General features: G+C 47.4%; 2 protein-coding genes across 2 annotated transcripts in view; one reads left to right on the forward strand and one right to left on the reverse strand.

Annotated features, from left to right (window-relative positions):
• The window catches only part of slc41a1 (solute carrier family 41 member 1), a 21643-nt gene extending 14173 nt beyond the window's left edge, over positions 1-7470 (forward strand). Inside the window, exons 5-9 of the mRNA XM_084464861.1 lie at positions 275-422; positions 699-778; positions 918-1052; positions 1776-1924; positions 3764-7470. Coding sequence (XP_084320987.1) covers positions 275-422; positions 699-778; positions 918-1052; positions 1776-1924; positions 3764-3949 — 698 coding nt within the window. The 3' untranslated portion in view covers positions 3950-7470. The remainder of the gene's footprint in view (positions 1-274; positions 423-698; positions 779-917; positions 1053-1775; positions 1925-3763) is intronic.
• A 786-nt stretch (positions 7471-8256) lies between these two features.
• Positions 8257-12500, reverse strand: part of LOC311338295 (EF-hand and coiled-coil domain-containing protein 1) — a gene marked incomplete at both ends in the record, with an annotated part of 8641 nt that continues 4397 nt past the window's right edge. The window contains 5 exons of the mRNA XM_084463517.1: positions 8257-8456; positions 8594-8657; positions 10716-10841; positions 12070-12127; positions 12272-12470. Coding sequence (XP_084319643.1) covers positions 8257-8456; positions 8594-8657; positions 10716-10841; positions 12070-12127; positions 12272-12470 — 647 coding nt within the window. The remainder of the gene's footprint in view (positions 8457-8593; positions 8658-10715; positions 10842-12069; positions 12128-12271; positions 12471-12500) is intronic.

Genomic DNA, 12500 nt, shown 5'->3' on the forward strand with positions numbered 1-12500 from the left:
CCACACTCCTAGAGGAGCAGTCAGGGGGGGGTCCGCTCAGGGACACCTCCACACTCCGCTAGAGGAGCCGGGGATCCAACCAGCGACCTTCCGGTGACCAGCCGACCCACTCTACCTCCTGAGCCACCTTTGTCCCAGATGTTCACCTGGGCCAGCCCCCTGGTGTGAGTGGTGTTCATAGCGCTGTGTGTGTGTCCCCCTCAGAGCACAGCGACTGGGCCAGCCCCCTGGTGTGCGTGGTGTTCATAGCGCTGTGTGTGTGTGTCCCCCTCAGAGCACAGCGACTGGGCCAGCCCCCTGGTGTGCGTGGTGTTCATAGCGCTGTGTCCCATATGGGTGCTGATCGCCCGGAGGATCCCCTCCACCAGGGAGGTTCTGTACTCGGGCTGGGAGCCCGTCATCATCGCCATGGCGATCAGCAGGTAACACAAGCGGTGACTGTCAGAGACGTCACACAACAGTAGACACACACACACACACACACACACACTAAAATACACCAGGCTAAGAAATGATTATCAATAAATATCTCCAAATTCATCCAGAGGCTGCTATGGATACGGTATATATTCCAATTCCTAATCACTTTTGAAAATAGGAAATTTGCATCTGTAAATTATGAAAAAATATTGCTTGTGTAATTGAAAGGTGAATTGATTGAGATAGATTTCTTAATAAACCTAATGCTTCCTCCTCAGTGTTGGGGGTCTCATCCTGGACAAGACGGTGTCCAACCCAAACTACGCGGGCATGGCTGTGTTCACGCCCGTCATCAACGGTACGGACGGCCCCAGACAGAGCCGCTACATAGCGCTCATCTTCACCTGTAGTGAAACGTGAAAGGGTTCAACAGGCAAAAACATTATAGGAAGCTGTAACCGTATAGAATATAATGTGTGTGTGATCCTTATCTCCAGGCGTTGGCGGGAACCTGGTGGCGGTCCAGGCCAGCAGGATCTCCACCTACCTGCACATGAACGGCCTGCCCCTGGGAGACCCCAACTACCCCCCCAGGAAGTGCCCCACACCTTGCACCTCATTCTTCGGTTCCTGTAAGTCGTCCAGACTGCTGGAATATTCCATTGTTGTTGCTTCTTCCACACCACAATTGGTCTGATGGAATTGAATTGCATCATAAATTCCACGTGGGTAATGTGACGTGGGTAATGTGACGTGGGTAATGTGACGTGGGTAATGTGACGTGGGTAATGTGCGTGCTATTTCAGGGCCTGTGTACGTGTCGGTTTGCAGCTCGTTTTAAAATTGGTCTCTAGCCATTTGTTATTTAACTGGCAGTTACAAACTTAATTGGCCACCGTGGCAGACATTTAATAGGTTGTGTTACTTAAACACTGTACATGTAAAGCACCAGAGAATAGCTGATCTCAACCAACAAGGCACTGCAGCATTTAATACTAAATATATCATATGAAATATTGAACTTGTACTTTGAAACGCAGACAAAACAATGCATGATAAAGTGGTCGGCCTAGCTCAGGAGGTAGAGTAGGTTGATTTGTAACCGGAAGGTTGCTAGTTTGATCCCCGGTTCCTCCTCCTCTTATCCCTGAGTGAGACCCCTCACCCTGACTGCTCCTGACCGGCTGGCTGTCAGCCTGTGTGGTCGACTCCTCGTCTGTGTGTCAATGTGTGTATTAACCATTGTGAGTCGCTTTGGATAAAAGCGTCTGCTAAATGCCTTCAATGTAAAAAATAAAGGGCTGTATTCCAATACTAAAGTCATTTTGACACTTCTCCGTTGGTCCTCCGTACAGCTCTGAACGCGCGCTCGGCCCGCGTCCTCTTCATGCTGGTGGCGCCCGGCCACCTGGTCTTCATCTACACCATCAGCTCCATGAGAGGTGGACACACCACCCTGACCTCCATCTTCGTGGCCTTCTACCTGTGCGCCGCCCTCCTGCAGGTGCGTTTCTGTGGCTCCGGATTTAGGTTCAGAGGAGTTCAGGAGGAGGTTTAGAGGAAGAACAGGTCCAAACACCGGCACTTCAGTGAGAAGTTCATCTTGTTTGTGTTCACTTTGAGTTTGAGGATCCACCACAGCCACAGTGTTTTCTCTGTGGTGAAATTAAATGAAGCAAGCCCATCTCCTGAGGCCTCAGAGCATCGAACAGGAAGGATGTCAATACACACGCGTCTGTCAGACCACCAGACAGGTGAGGCTGTCCTCCAGAGGAAGCACTGCTCCAGAGGGCCAAACCTGTACAACGTCTCCTGTTGTTTAAACACAGAAGCAAGGAGAGTTCCCCTCCAAGGAATAGTTTACAATAACAGACAGAAAGTCAACGTGAAAACCAACAGAACATGAAGGCCTACAGATAGTGACATAAAGTCAAACCAACAGGGAGATATGAAGGCCTACAGATAGTGACATAAAGTCAAACCAACAGGGAGATATGAAGGCCTACAGATAGTGACATAAAGTCAAACCAACAGGGAGATATGAAGGCCTACAGATAGTGACATAAAGTCAAACCAACAGGGCGATATGAAGGCCTACAGATAGTGACATAAAGTCAAACCAACAGGGAGATATGAAGGCCTACAGATAGTGACATAAAGTCAAACCAACAGGGAGATATGAAGGCCTACAGATAGTGACATAAAGTCAAACCAACAGGGAGATATGAAGGCCTACAGATAGTGACATAAAGTCAAACCAACAGGGAGATATGAAGGCCTACAGATAGTGACATGAAGTCAAACCAACAGGGAGATATGAAGGCCTACAGATAGTGACATAAAGTCAAACCAACAGGGAGATATGAAGGCCTACAGATAGTGACATAAAGTCAAACCAACAGGGAGATATGAAGGCCTACAGATAGTGACATAAAGTCAAACCAACAGGGAGATATGAAGGCCTACAGATAGTGACATAAAGTCAAACCAACAGGGAGATATGAAGGCCTACAGATAGTGACATAAAGTCAAACCAACAGGGAGATATGAAGGCCTACAGATAGTGACATAAAGTCAAACCAACAGGGAGATATGAAGGCCTACAGATAGTGACATAAAGTCAAACCAACAGGGAGATATGAAGGCCTACAGATAGTGACATAAAGTCAAACCAACAGGGAGATATGAAGGCCTACAGATAGTGACATAAAGTCAAACCAACAGGGAGATATGAAGGCCTACAGATAGTGACATAAAGTCAAACCAACAGGGAGATATGAAGGCCTACAGATAGTGACATAAAGTCAAACCAACAGGGAGATATGAAGGCCTACAGATAGTGACATAAAGTCAAACCAACAGGGAGATATGAAGGCCTACAGATAGTGACATAAAGTCAAACCAACAGGGAGATATGAAGGCCTACAGATAGTGACATAAAGTCAAACCAACAGGGAGATATGAAGGCCTACAGATAGTGAAACAAAATTATGAATGAATGAAAACACATTTGCCTGCATTGTTGTGTTGATGAGGCGGGGTTTGTTCTTATGGAGGCGGGGTTTGTCCTTATGGAGGCGGGGTTTGTTTTGATGGAGGCGGGGTTTGTCCTTATGGAAGCGGGGTTTGTTTTGATGGAGGCGGGGTTTGTCCTCATGGAGGTTTGTTTTGATGGAGGCGGGGCTTGTTTTGATGGAGGCGGGTTTGTCCTTATGGAGGCGGGGTTTGTTTTGATGGAGGCGGGGTTTGTCCTCATGGAGGTTTGTTTTATGGAGGCGGGGCTTGTTTTGATGGAGGCGGGGCTTGTTTTGATGGAGGCGGGGCTTGTTTTGATGACGCCCAGGTGCTGATCCTGCTGTACCTGGCCGACTGGATGGTGCACTGGATGTGGGGGCGGGGCATGGACCCAGACAACTTCTCCATCCCCTACCTGACGGCGCTCGGGGACCTGCTGGGCACCGGCTTCCTGGCGCTCTGCTTCCACGTGCTTTGGCTCATCGGGGACCGAGACACGGACGTGGGCGACTGAACCGCGGCCCATCGCCACGGCAACACGCTAACCATCAGGCATCGACCCAAAACAACATTCAAGATCAGCGACACACACACACACACACACTCACTTGTGAGGCACACAAATACATATGTAACGCACACTTGATACCCCGATATCAGAACACACCTATCAAAACAGTCACACACGTAGGCAGGCAGAAATACACACATACACACACACAGAAACGCACACCCAAACAAGCGCTCAACCACTCAAGCTTGCATGGTGACTTGCGTAGAGCCCTCCCATAGAGCGGACATGTGATGTGTGTAGGGCCGCCTCCACCACGCCCACGCCGGCCATCAGCAGAGCCTTTAGCTGTGGACTTCCTACTCCTCAGTGTGTGAAGGAAAATACTATATATACATCAATATGTATATTTATACACGTACAAACGTTTATGTATATGTGGGAGTGTGTTGTGCATGAAGCCAACCCGTCCAGACTTAGACTGCAGCCACCCCTCACACGACTAAACAGTCTACCGACTGCTTCTCCTTATTCTACTTTATTTTGACTGAATGATTATTCTAGTTGTTGATAATTTGATATGAATCACTGTCTGTTTTGTTTCCTGAAGCCAGTCCTCATTATTTTCAATGGGGATGATGGCACCGTTTGTAAAGATGAGATAAACTTTTAACACTTGAAAAAAAAAAGTATAATTTGACAGAGCGACTGACAGATGTTAAAATACACGCACAGACAGGCGTAGAATGCTTAATCACTAAGTGCTTCTATTATCTATAGAAAATACAAAATTGAAATATATTGTAATAATTGTAGGTATTGTAATGTAGTACATAGGGCTATGACAGAGCTTTCTCCCGCTATTGTATCGTCTTTATAATGATTTAATCTCTTTCACACTTTGGCCTTAAAACCGAGAGTCACTTTGGCCTTAAAATGCGGCTGTCAAGATGGTGACTGTGGGCCCGTAGACTCCCCTTTAGCAGTGACTTAACCCTCGGCCCTCTGGATATAGAGCTGCACCAGTTCATATAGAGCTGCACCAGTTCATATAGAGCTGCACCAGTTCATATAGAGCTGCACCAGTTCATATAGAGCTGCACCAGTTCATATAGAGCTGCACCAGTTCATATAGAGCGGCACCAGTTCATATAGAGCTGCACCAGTTCATATAGAGCTGCACCAGTTCATATAGAGCTGCACCAGTTCATATAGAGCGGCACCAGTTCATATAGAGCTGCACCAGTTCATATAGAGCTGCACCAGTTCATATAGAGCTGCACCAGTTGGTGTTTCACGCTTTACTTTGAGCCGTTCTCCTGTCCTGTTCCACTCCTGGACGGCTCATTTCCGGGAATCAAAGCTCCTTTTTGTGTTCCATAAATTAAATCATTTGGCCGGTACGATCGATGTGGGTTAGCCGCTTCTAGCCAAATTAAAGTTGACCTAATCAGATGTTTTCTAAATGAGAAATGTATCTTCATTAAATCTGACCTTTTGATCTGTTAAATTCCCACTTCAATTTAATTTGTCCTTCATGATTTTCACTGAACCAAGGTGGCGACCTTCTTATGGCCCATGTGGGCCTCCAGGCCTCGTTCCCCAAGCTGTCATTTGCATGTCTGCTATTGTCTTTTACACTTGGCTTGACGGTTTGCCTTCCAGAATGTTCTGGTTGTTGTTGTTCCTAATCGACGGGATAGGGACCTTCCTGGGCACACTGTTCTCACTCAGCGCCGTGACGCTTGTTTCTTTACTCTCGATGTAACCTGCTCACCCAGGATACTAGCTACATGCTTCCAAGTTGCCTTTTTTCTAAAACAATACAAACATTCACAGATTCGCTCTCACACACACACACACACACACACAAGCACGCACACACTCGCGCGCACACACACACACACACACACACACACACACACACACACACGCACACCACTCTCACACACTCTCACACAAACACACACACACACACACGCGCACATACACACTCACACACACACAAACACAAATACTCTGTTTCCATATGGCTGGAAGGCCGTGTGGGTTGATAAACAGTGTCTTGCCCTCTGTAAGGCAAAGCAGTCAGGCAGAACAAAGAGGAGACAGATACTTGGAAAGAAAAAGAAAGCACAAGGGCTGTCTGAGGGCCTGTACCAAGTACATGTGACCGGAGAGAAAGCTCTTTGTTCAGGTCCAATCCTGCATCTAATGCTTGACCTATCCACCCCTTGTCAGAAATATGTGTTGTTTTGAGGGTCCATAAAAAAATAGCATGTGCAGGGCACATACCACGGATGTGCAAAACCTTGAAGAATCGTATCCGTTTGTTATTCTTTCTTTTGTCTCTAACTGATTTTATAAATTTGTGTTTGTCAATTCTGTATTGTGAGTCAATTCTGGAGGCTTTCCTAACCTTTTTAATAACTTTGTTAGTTTTATTTCATTTTTGTTGTTCTGATAATTGCTTCGTGTAAAGAACATACAAACATCCACCTCAAAGTAGAAGGAGACGCTACCCCCCTTCAGAGTACTGTAATATAGAACCGGGCACCAGGGGGCATCGCTGTCAAGTCACTGACGCTCTTCCACGTGGATTATCAAAGAGCCAGGCTCCGGTAGAAAGCAGACCTTTATAAACCTGTGTTCAGAAAGTCTGAGATCTGTACTCGCTCACCTCTATTTCACAAACTTGTACTAGCACCCTGCCTTGTTTTCAATGGAAAGTTGTGAATACTTCTGTGGGGCAAGTTTTGTCTATTTATTTTTAGATGCACACAAAGAAAATTGTACATACTATATTTATTCTATAAATAAGGTGTTTATTTTATCATTTCATTTGGCACAGCTCTATGTCACAGTTTGTATGTAATTATGTTTTCCCTATTTTTTGCAATGGGCCAGTAAAACCTTTGTAGCTAGCCTCAATTGATCAGTAGTTGATAAACAGCCCCTCAAACACCCCCTGGTCTGGCACTGGGAACCAATGTGCAGATGTTTCAGGCTTAATCTAAAGTGAACCAATCAGGAGCCACGTGCAACACAGGGGTGTGTCCCTCTAATTCACTTTTATTATTAACAGGTGTGCAGTAGATTGATTATCATGTTGTAATTATCACTTTATATTTGGGTTTATAAGGCTAAACAGCTGAGAATCATGGGAGACCAAACTGTCTTATCTAACTCTATAAAATCTAAAACCATTAAACTTATTGTTAACCAATGATTTTGAGCACAATTAGTGCGTTGTGTATAGCACAAAGGATCCATTTCTATACCTAAATCCAACCCACTTTAGGAACTACGTGGCGAGTGCAGGTAGCCATATAGATTACCAATACAATATCACTGGCCCATAACAAACTTCTAATATATTATAATAGCAAAAAAAAAAAAGTGTATGCATACTCAGGCAGAGGTAAATGTGTTGCTGCATTGTGATGCCTCTCCAGAAGGCTTGCTCTCCTGGCCCCTGCAGGACTTGGTGAATTGCTGGAATAAAGGACTTTTATTATTTCATACCATGGCTCTGTGTCTTCGTTGGTATCTGGGAATACAGAATATCCCCCATGTTAACACGAAATAGTGTAATCGAAGTTCACTTTAATGTAGTAGTTTTAATTAGAACAATGTCAGTCGATGCATTCAGGGTTAATACTTTAAAGGAAATCATTTAATACATTACAATAGCTTTGGTGACCTGGTAAATTAAAAAATATATATCATATAAAAAAATAGAATTAAAATAAACAAAACATAAATTATGTTATATGACATTTACTAACATGACTACCTGATCCTTGTACATCCATGTACAGTCTCAAAGCCCTGTCATGGAGAAGGATGCTTATAAAGTAGAGGCTTATAGAGTTCACAATAATTAATCCGAACATGTGTGGCTTTGAGACGTCAGATACAATAAGTAGTCAGGGGTGCACGATTGTCTAAAGCAAATATAAACACAAAATAATAGAACTATGACTGTGGTTTAACATAACAGTATTATCTATCATCACCATAACCTCATACTTTGCCGTGAACGTTGAGTGTAGGGATGACATAAAAAGCAGTAATGTTAAAGCAGGCAGTATTAACCAGATGTATAAACAGTGTGTGTGTGTGTGTGTGATACAGTAATGTTAAAGCAGGCAGTATTAACCAGATGTATAAACAGTGTGTGTGTGTGTGTGATACAGTAATGTTAAAGCAGGCAGTATTAACCAGATGTATAAACAGTGTGTGTGTGTGTGATAGAGTAATGTTAAAGCAGGCAGTATTAACCAGATGTATCAGCAGTGTTTGTTCTGCTAACAGGAGATGAGCAGCGCGTTGCTGCTGGTTCTGGGGCAGCTAGACGGTTTGGTGTGCATCCCAAATGGAGCCACGCCCCCTTCACCGCCCTCCTCATTGGCTCCATGGCAACCATCCTCGCATTGCACGATCTCATTGGTCGAGAGCTGGAGCTGGCCACAGAGCGCGTCCGCCACTTGGATCATCTGGGCGGGCCCTTAGTGACGGAGGAAGCAGCAATAAGAAGATTAAAGCAAGGTTTAGAAAGGCCTACGGGTAGGCCTTTCTAAACCTAATTCATGCACATTCAGTGGACGACCATCCTCCAGAACAACCTTTGAGTACAGAACCTACCACGCCTGCTTCTGCTGCACACCTCCTCCGCTGAGGCCTCCCCCACAGCCCTGCAGGGAACGTTCTGGAGAGAGATCCACGCTCAGAGCCGCTGGTTCACATTCAGACACGGTGACTTCAACAAATGTGTTTTGGGCTGAGAGTTTTAGGAACGTGGGTAAAATACGGGCTGTGTTATCCCCATGGCTACGACGCTAACTTTATGATATCTTCTTAGTAGCGTCGTTGTGTAACTGTAACTGTAAAGCGTTTTAATAAGCAGCACTGCTGCTCAGACGGAGCTTCACCGTCCACACCCACCGGGTCGGCACACTACTACATTAAGAGGCCAAGAAAACTACTTTCTCGCGGTCATCACAGTCAACCGCTGCCCAGACAGAGCACCACACACACACACACACACACACACACACACACACACACACACACACACACACCGTCCAGACAGAGCTCCACACACACACACACACACACACACACACACACACACACACACACACACACACACACACACACACACCGCCCAGACAGAGCTCCACACACACACACACACACACACCGCCCAGACAGAGCTCCACACACACACACACACACACACACACACACACACACACACACACACACACACACACACACACATACACACACACACACACACACACCACCCAGACAGATCTCCACACACACACACACACACACACACACACAGACTTGTGCACTTCAGCCCCGCCCACTGCACACTGACGTCACCCTGTTACTGAAGGACAGTTGGAGCACAAACAACAACAAAACAACAGGCGTGTTTCAGACCGCCTGCGTTTGAGCTCATGCAGCACGAGAGAACATCCAGTGGAACTCGTCTGAAGTCAAGTTCCACCACGTCAAGTCGGGCACAGGCGCCCTTCTCGTAGAAGCATCGTTTGTGAGGGCACCCCTTTGTGTCATTTCTCACGTGGGAAAGTCCACGTGGTAACTCCAACCAACCAGGGCAACGCTTTGATACGTTGAGGGGAGTGTCTTATGTCGGCATTCATCTGAGACCATGTGCACAGAAAAGCAGACGGAGGGAGTTACCCTGGAGCTCCCACCAGTCATGTGACACGTCGCATAAGGAAGTTATCACTAGCATTTCTGATGTTTTGATCCCAGAATGCATTATGTTATTCGAGGCAACACAACGCATGCTTGACCTGAAACTCGCCTACTGTTTCACTTATTGAGGAGCGGCTCGGGCTTACATTTTTCTTCAGCCATAAAACACGTATGTAGAATAGGTCCTGTAGCAGTCAAAGGGGACATAAGACATGTATAGAATAGGTCCTATAGCAGTCAAAGGGGACATAAGACATGTATAGAATAGGTCCTAAAGGTCAAAGGGGACATAAGACATGTATAGAATAGGTCCTGAAGGTCAAAGGGGACATAAGACATGTATAGAATAGGTCCTAAAGGTCAAAGGGGACATAAGACATGTATAGAATAGGTCCTGAAGGTCAAAGGGGACATAAGACATGTATAGAATAGGTCCTGAAGGTCAAAGGGGACATAAGACATGTATAGAATAGGTCCTAAAGGTCAAAGGGGACATAAGACATGTATAGAATAGGTCCTGAAGGTCAAAGGGGACATAAGACATGTATAGAATAGGTCCTAAAGGTCAAAGGGGACATAAGACATGTATAGAATAGGTCCTAAAGGTCAAAGGGGACATAAGACATGTATAGAATAGGTCCTATAGCAGTCAAAGGGGACATAAGACATGTATAGAATAGGTCCTAAAGGTCAAAGGGGACATAAGACATGTATAGAATAGGTCCTATAGCAGTCAAAGGGGACATAAGACATGTATAGAATACGTCCTAAAGGTCAAAGGGGACATAAGACATGTATAGAATAGGTCCTGAAGGTCAAAGGGGACATAAGACATGTATAGAATAGGTCCTAAAGGTCAAAGGGGACATAAGACATGTATAGAATAGGTCCTAAAGGTCAAAGGGGACATAAGACATGTATAGAATAGGTCCTAAAGGTCAAAGGGGACATAAGACATGTATAGAATAGGTCCTGAAGGTCAAAGGGGACAGTCTGAAGGACGTCTGACCCCAGGGGGAGGACGCTCTACCTTCTTGCGTAGCTGCAGCAGCAGGGCGAGCGCGTGGGCCACCTTCTCCTCCAGCAGGGCCACCTGGGGCCGGTCCGGCTCCTCCAGGAGGGCCCCGGGCCCCGAGCCCTCCCCACCGGTCGGCCCCTGGTCAACAACAAGGCATGAAGATCACACCTGGGGACAATAATCGGACCGTCCCCAAGAACTGGTCCGTCCACCCACTCCCTTATCCCTCTCTCTACCCACCCACCCACTCCCTTATATCTCTCTCTACCCACCCACCCACTCCCTTATCCCTCTCTCTATCCACCCACCCACTCCCTTATCCCTCTCTCTACCCACCCACCCACTCCCTTATCCCTCTCTCTATCCACCCACTCCCTTATCCCTCTCTCTACCCACCCACCCACTCCCTTATCCCTCTCTCTATCCACCCACTCCCTTATCCCTCTCTCTACCCACCCACCCACTCCCTTATCCCTCTCTCTATCAACCCACTCCCTTATCCCTCTCTCTATCCACCCACTCCCTTATCCCTCTCTCTATCCACCCACCCACTCCCTTATCCCTCTCTCTACCCACCCACCCACTCCCTTATCCCTCTCTCTATCCACCCACCCACTCCCTTATCCCTCTCTCTATCCACCCACCCACTCCCTTATCCCTCTCTCTATCCACCCACCCACTCCCTTATCCCTCTCTCTATCCACCCACCCACTCCCTTATCCCTCTCTCTATCCACCCACCCACTCCCTTATCCCTCTCTCTATCCACCCACCCACTCCCTTATCCCTCTCTCTACCCACCCACTCCCTTATCCCTCTCTCTATCCATCCACCCACTCCCTTATCCCTCTCTCTCTCTATCCACCCACTCCCTTATCCCTCTCTCTATCCACCCACCCACTCCCTTATCCCTCTCTCTATCCACCCACCCACTCCCTTATCCCTCTCTCTATCCACCCACTCCCTTATCCCTCTCTCTATCCACCCACCCACTCCCTTATCCCTCTCTCTACCCACCCACTCCCTTATCCCTCTCTCTATCCGTCCACCCACTCCCTTATCCCTCTCTCTATCCATCCACCCACTCCCTTATCCCTCTCTCTATCCGTCCACCCACTCCCTTATCCCTCTCTCTATCCATCCACCCACTCCCTTATCCCTCTCTCTATCCATCCACCCACTCCCTTATCCCTCTCTCTATCCGTCCACCCACCCACTCCCTTATCCCTCTCTCTCTATCCGTCCACCCACCCCTCCATCTGCTCTCCTGGTTGACCAAGGGTCTCTGCCACAGGGCTGGGACAAGCCCACCACCAGTACATCCAACTGCTGTGACTAATGTCTCCTCTCTCATGTGCCTCTCCCACCTCTCCTGGCCGGGCGTGTCCCGTCCTGGCCTGGCCTGAGGACCCGGGGGGCTGACATCTACAGACAGAAGGACCGTCACATGCTTCATCCAATGTATCAGCCTCTAATGACGTGTGTGTGTGTGTGTGTGTGTGTGTGTGTGTGTGTGTGTGTGTGTGTGTGTGTGTGTGTGTGTGTGTGTGTGTGTGTGTGTGTACTCACCCTTGGCCACAGGTGTGAGGCCTGTTGATGAACTTCTTCATCTCCACCAGACAACACCGACCCCTCCCCTCCTCCCTCCCCTCCTCCCTCCCCCGCTCCCTCCCCTCCTCCCTCCCCTCCTCCCTCCCCCGCTCCCTCTCCTCCTCCTCCTCATCGGAGGCCGCCCTCCCCTCCACCGCCCGCTGGAGGCCCTCGGCGTCTGGAGGAGAGAGAGGGTGGAGTCAGAGAG

Source organism: Micromesistius poutassou, assembly GCF_964030765.1.
Source record: "Micromesistius poutassou genome assembly, chromosome: 2".
Lineage (NCBI taxonomy): Eukaryota > Metazoa > Chordata > Actinopteri > Gadiformes > Gadidae > Micromesistius > Micromesistius poutassou.